General features: G+C 33.9%; 1 protein-coding gene across 1 annotated transcript in view; it reads right to left on the bottom strand.

The window, feature by feature from the left end:
- Nucleotides 1–822: 822 nt before the first annotated feature.
- Nucleotides 823–6,346, bottom strand: part of NBAS (neuroblastoma amplified sequence) — a gene marked incomplete at both ends in the record, with an annotated part of 59,344 nt that continues 53,820 nt past the window's right edge. Inside the window, 3 exons of the mRNA XM_009696819.1 lie at nucleotides 823–935; nucleotides 3,395–3,618; nucleotides 5,893–5,995. Coding sequence (XP_009695121.1) covers nucleotides 823–935; nucleotides 3,395–3,618; nucleotides 5,893–5,995 — 440 coding nt within the window. The remainder of the gene's footprint in view (nucleotides 936–3,394; nucleotides 3,619–5,892; nucleotides 5,996–6,346) is intronic.

A 6,346-nucleotide genomic window follows, 5' to 3' on the forward strand; every position in this document is an offset into this window, starting at 1 on the left:
CTACTCTGATTTGATTGGCAAGAAATTAAGTTAATTTACCCCAAGTCAAGTTTGTTTTGCTTATGACAGTAATTGTTGAGTGATCTCTCCCAGTCCTTATCTTGACCCACAGCCTTTTGTTATATTTTCTCTCCCCTGTCCAGCTGAGGAGGGCAGTGATAGAGTGCCTTTGGTGTGCATGTGTCATCCAGGCAGCGTCAACCCATCACATAAAGCAATGAACTTTCTTAGTTTAGCACAAATCTCATTGTCCATAATCATCCTTTCTTTCCAAATTCTGTCCAACAACCTTCCATACCATTGGAGTCAGAGCTTCAAAATAGATTTAAAGTTTTAAACAAGTCATCAGAAGAAATACCTTGTAAAAGTTCACTTCCGTTGTCATTGGGTTTTATATACTTCAAAATGAAATAGCCCAGTGGAGATATGAAAACTGCCTACACATGAAGTACCTCTCTCCCACTCATTATTTTAAAGCTCATCAGCACATGATTATGTGCAGATTATTTTGCAAACAAAAGGTGAGCTCAAACTATTTCTGCTGAAGTCACCAGGAACGTCAGATACTGAGTACTCTTATTATTCAAAGTCCTGCTAAAAATAAGTCCCAAAACACAGATTTCACATGCAGACATCTTTCTTATATCAACTGAAAAATGTTTTCCAAAAATCATTTTTCAGTATGTGACTGTAAGCTGTCTGGAGGCAGGGAAATGACCCTTCAGTTCACTCATGCAACACTTACACAATAGTAAACTATTTGTCATGCATGTTTATGTCTGTAATTCAAGCAACCATATAAAGAATAAAAATATGCAGTACCTTGTAGAGGTAATATTTTCACGCCAAATTCTTCAAGGTAGCCAAGGGCACGAATGAGATCTAGTTCCTCCTGAATAGCGCTCGGACAGTCTCCAATAAGTTGTAGACAGCATCTAAAAAGGAAGAAAACAAAATTTTCTAAAAATTGTTGAATAAATTCAAAGTTAAATTTGTGGAAAAAGTTCACCTGCAAGTTAAAAAAAAAAAACAAACAAAAAAAACAACCAAACAAAAAAAAAAACCACAAAAAACCAAACAAACCAGTAATTAACTTGTGCTTATGAGATGTCAAAATACTCACTAGTCCTGTAACACACACACTGTAAGTGTTTGGCACGATAACTCTGTTATGGTTGGCTAAACATTTTAATGCAATTCTGTTCTTGGATTGCCACAATCTTATTTACCTATCTGCGACAAGAACATTGCCAAAACCCTCCTGAATTTAGACCTGCAATGACTTTAATGAAAGACACTGAAGACACATGTACTTAAAACATGTAATTATTTAGGGAAATATTTCTCATATCACTTTTGTGTTTTGGTGTTGCCATATACTAGAAGATAAAAGCAAAATTCTGCAAAAAGTTGATGGAATTGCAATGTTAGAGCTATTGTCACAAATTCAGTTTCCTCAACCAGGTTCACCAAATGAAAACAAAGTTGATTAAAAACACACAAAATTGCTCTGAAGAAGAATTAATGCATACAATTATTAATAACACATTATTTTAAATAAACTTTTTTAAAATTCATGTTTTATGAATATTATATTGACATAATCAGCATTTAGATAAATTTTTAAAATAAAACTTGCATTCTAGTATACTGTGTTCATATGTAGTTTTATTAATACATGTTTAACAAAAAACCTACATGCAAAATAGTCTCGATTTAAAATGTCTTAATTCATTATGCACATTAACTCAGGAAAGTATTTTATTTGTGCAATTTGTCAGATGGCTTTTACCTCTACATGGTAATTAAGAAATAGACATGTTTACATCAAAAATAAAATTGTATGTTAGCTACATCCTATCTGAACCTGTCACATTTTCAGGAACATTGACAAACATTTCAGGGTGAACTGGAGATTGAAATAGGAGCGGAAGGAAAGAGAACTAGCTAAAGACAAGATAAATACATTCTGCCTGAAACAACTCATACAGGAAGGTTACTAGGAGACCTACACATGTGATAATCACTCATGGAAATAAGTTAGGTTACCATGAAACAACTGATTGGAGAGAATTCAGAGAAGGACCAAAACATTTTGCTAAAGAAAATAAACCCATGGTCACACATTCATAGCAAGTATTTGAGCTATAAACTGCATATTTTGAAATACCACTGTAAAAACATAAGATAAAAGTTGATCACGGAACCCTTATGAGATATTACAAACAACGGTACTTTGTATTTCCAGAGCCTGCTAATGGAAAAGACTCTCACTAGGAGATTGAGGGGGTGGGGAATATTATTAAATTAATCCTAATTTTATGACAACATTAAATCAGTTTTTCATAGTGATTATAGAACCTTAGAATAGTTTGGTTTGGAAGGGACTTTAAAGGTCATCTAGTCCAACCCCCCTGAAATGAGCAGGGACATCTTCAACTGGATCAAGTCATCAGAGCCCTGTCCAACCTGACCTTGAATGTTTCCAGGGATGGGGCATCTACCACCTCTCTGAGCAACCTGTTCCAGCGTTTCACAACCCTCACTTTAAAAAAATTGTTCCTTACATCTCATCTATATCTAGCCTCTTTTAGTTTAAAACCATTACCCCTTGTCCTATTGCAACAGGCCCTGCTAAAAAGTCTGTCTCTATCTTTCTTATAAGTCTCCTTTAAGTACTGAAAGGATACGACTCTATTTTAAATACTTAGGGTAAGCTAAGGCATCAATCTTCTACTTAAGTAAAATAATCGGGTATTACCTATTTGCATCTAAACTGTAAAAGAAAATACTTCCATGTCTAAATCTATACAAGAATGAACATCCACATTGCAACCTCCAAGGCTGCTCTGTGCTTGAACCCCTTTCTGAAGAATTATTTGGCTTATTTCTTAATGTAAGAGAGACAGAGAGCCTCAAATGAACTGTCAGAATCAGGAAAGTCCAAAGTAAGAAAAGAAATGAAAGAATGAACAAAGTTCTATTTTCTACTGTGATAGTAACTGGGGGCCACAATTGTGGTTCAATGCCATAAAGGTTCAAAGGACATACACAAAAAGCTTCTTATCCACAGAGAAAGACTTGCACATTTCTTCTTCTTCTTTAACCTGAATTCTGTAACAGATCATTCCAGCAAGCAGAGACAGAAATGGTGTACAAACACACAAAGCAAGGAGGGGGAGGGGGAACAAACCCAAACCTACAAAAAACAAACCAAAAAAAACCAACCAAAAAATCTTACAGAAGCCAAAGACGTTGTTTCCATTTACCAGGCAATTTTACAGGAAGAGAAATAAACCCAGATAAGATTCACCCCCTCTCACAGGAAAAATAAAATTCAAGTTTCAATTAGAACAGCAATATGTATTTACATATATGATAACTGCAAATATACCTGGCCAAATCCATACAGCTATCAGTCAAGCTCGTTGAAGAATTAAAGTACTCTCTGCCAGCAGCCAAAACTAGTTCGATACTTTTCGCATAGTTGACTCGGTACTGTGGCTTCCCTTTTGATGAACTTGGTAGATCCACTGACCAAATATTGCAATGCATCATTTGACCAGCCAAATGGATATTGTCTATACTGCTTGAGCATAAAAGGCTTTCTGTGAATATCTAAAAAAAAGAACAATAATTTAATTATCTACAGCAGCATCAAGTAAGTTTATCTGCATTGTATGGAACCAATCCTTCTGAATAAAAGGATCTTTGAAGTCAAAAGAATATATTCAGTCCAAGCAGAAAATGTAACTTTTACCAAGGAGAGTATTTCCACAATTTAAGTAAAGCTGAACTTAACTAGTAGCTAGTTATTTCGACTTCTTGCAGAAAAAGCTTATTAACTGCCTTTTTAGAGTATGACTTAGAGATCAGAAATTATTTATAGCGACATTCTTAGGTGTTAATAGGATGTAAAGAATCTGAAAAGGCCGTTCAGTATTAAGATCTTAAAACAAACAACATACTAGAAGAAATTTTATATTCCTGAAAAGACTAAAAATATTTAGAACTGAGTATATAAGATGTTTTTTACGTTTCAATCAAGACTATCTTCAAAGAATACATACTAATATAATGCTGCATGTGCCACAAAACACCTAACTTATTTTCAGGTCAAAGTTTTGCCCACTTTAAGATACTCAAAAATAATCTCAATTCCTTACAAAAATAAATTTATTTTTTTTTAAACACAGTCAGTACTGCCCTAATGAAGAGCAGCATACGCATTCAATCATTTCAGAAAATATCACAGCTGCAACAATATGGCCTTTATCGGAGGTTTTAAATTTTGCAACAAATTAAATAGAATCAATGAATCATAGAAGAGTCCAGGTTAGAAGTAACCTCAAAAGATCATCTGGCCCAACGTTTTGTGGGAAAGGGGGCATAGATGAGATTATCTAGCACCCTGTCCAATCATATCTTGAAATGAAAGCATTTCTTGACTAGTAAGAACCTCTCCAAACCATCTCCGGAAAGGAACATAGTTCAGTGCTTCTTAAAAAACATCACACAATTGGATCATCTTCCATTTCACAACGTATTAATCCCCAAGGAACAGTGAAAAATGCTGACCCTTCTTCCTTAAAGATCACATAAGTACAATTTACCTCTCAAAAATTCATGGACATGAAGTCAAGAGGACAGGATTCACTTTGCATGCAAGCAGAACAGAGTAAGCATCATGCTGAAAAAGATTCCAATACAAACCTGACATGTGATTGCAAATCCTTACTGCCTCATCAACTTCTCAATATTGAAGTTAACAAAGTATAACTGCATACAACAGCACTATGTTTCAAAGCATTTTCAGTATTCCTAGATATTTTTTTCAGAACCCTTTGTTGTGTTTTTTTAAATCGTATGGTACAGAGGTTAAAAAATAATTTAATATTAATAAAAACTGTATATTAAGATCAAGGCAAAGCTAATGCTATTATTTTCAGAGTGCTGTAGTACTATAGTTTTTTTAAACGCACTTAGAAAAAAATTTCCAAGTACACTAAGCCATAGCCTATCACAAAACCATGAACATTAAATACACTGCAGTTCTCTTCGAGCAACTTCAAACTGTACAACTACAGAGAGACTTTTTTATGTATACGTTGAATAACATTGCTTTCTCCTTTCAACATTTTTTCTAATTTGCTTTCTAAACTTCTCCCAAGAGCTAATCAGATTGGTAGCCATAAGTAATTAAATCTGCAAATTGCAATAAAACACTCTTAAACTTCCAAAACGTGACTATTTAAACACCGATTATAGCGGATATGGCATTGTTTCTGTAATAAACTGCAGCATATTGAAATGAAAATGTAGATAAACAATAAATGTCACAGCAAATTCTACATCAGTCTAATAGCTGTCCTTTGCAAATATTAATGACATAGGTTTGGGGTTTATGCACATGCAGGTGTTTTTTTCCTTCAATGAAACCTGATTTCTCACCTCACATTACATTACTTCAACTGCAAGCAATATAAAGTCCATAATCCTATAATGATCTTGGATAATATTATCAAACCAGAACCTCATGTTTAAGAAATGCTTGGCTGAAGGTAACATTTAGCTAAAAGATTGTTTACTTTCATTAGTTTTAAGTGTTTATTACTAAAACCAGTTGTACATAGAATTACAAACTCTCAAGAAGTTGACTCAATTGAAAAAACAAGTTGAATTCTAGTAAAAAATACACAGGATATTTACTAGAGAGCCTTTTGATCAAACGAGTTAACACAGGAAGTTTCCAATTTGAATGAAGATATCATAAAAGAGCCAGCAGACAACCAAATAACACATGGAAATGCATTTACATTTGTGAGCAACAGTATGAAATGAGAATTTGTAGTTTCCTTGGGACATAAATCAGTGAGAAAACACAAAACTCACCTCATAGCAAATATCTGAATGTAAGCATGTATATACTTTCTGCTGCATGTCTAACATATCCTGGAGTAATTCCTTCCAATGCGTCTCGCTGACTGATGGTTGCCTACAAACATTTTTAAAATTATTCTCTTCCTCAACAAATGTAAAGAAAAGCAGTAGATAACATTGCAGTTCCACCACCAAAAATATGAGTTTTCTAAAAAGCTATTTCAATCTTTAATTGGACTTTTAACTAAAACTGGTTTAAAGACAGAATGCTTTTAATATTAATTAACATTAAAACAGCATCTGTAGAATAGAATTGTTTAACAACAATAATGCAATACCGAAAGTGGTTTTTCTGTTTGTTCTCTGTGGGATAAGAGAGGGATTTAAGCAATCTTTATCAAGATCCCCCAAGTAGGTTTAGATAATTTCCAATAGTACATCAGAAAGTTGGAAGTGCTATCTTCCT

Source organism: Cariama cristata, unplaced genomic scaffold (genome assembly GCF_000690535.1).
Source record: "Cariama cristata isolate BGI_N322 unplaced genomic scaffold, ASM69053v1 scaffold2410, whole genome shotgun sequence".
NCBI classification, from domain to species: domain Eukaryota; kingdom Metazoa; phylum Chordata; class Aves; order Cariamiformes; family Cariamidae; genus Cariama; species Cariama cristata.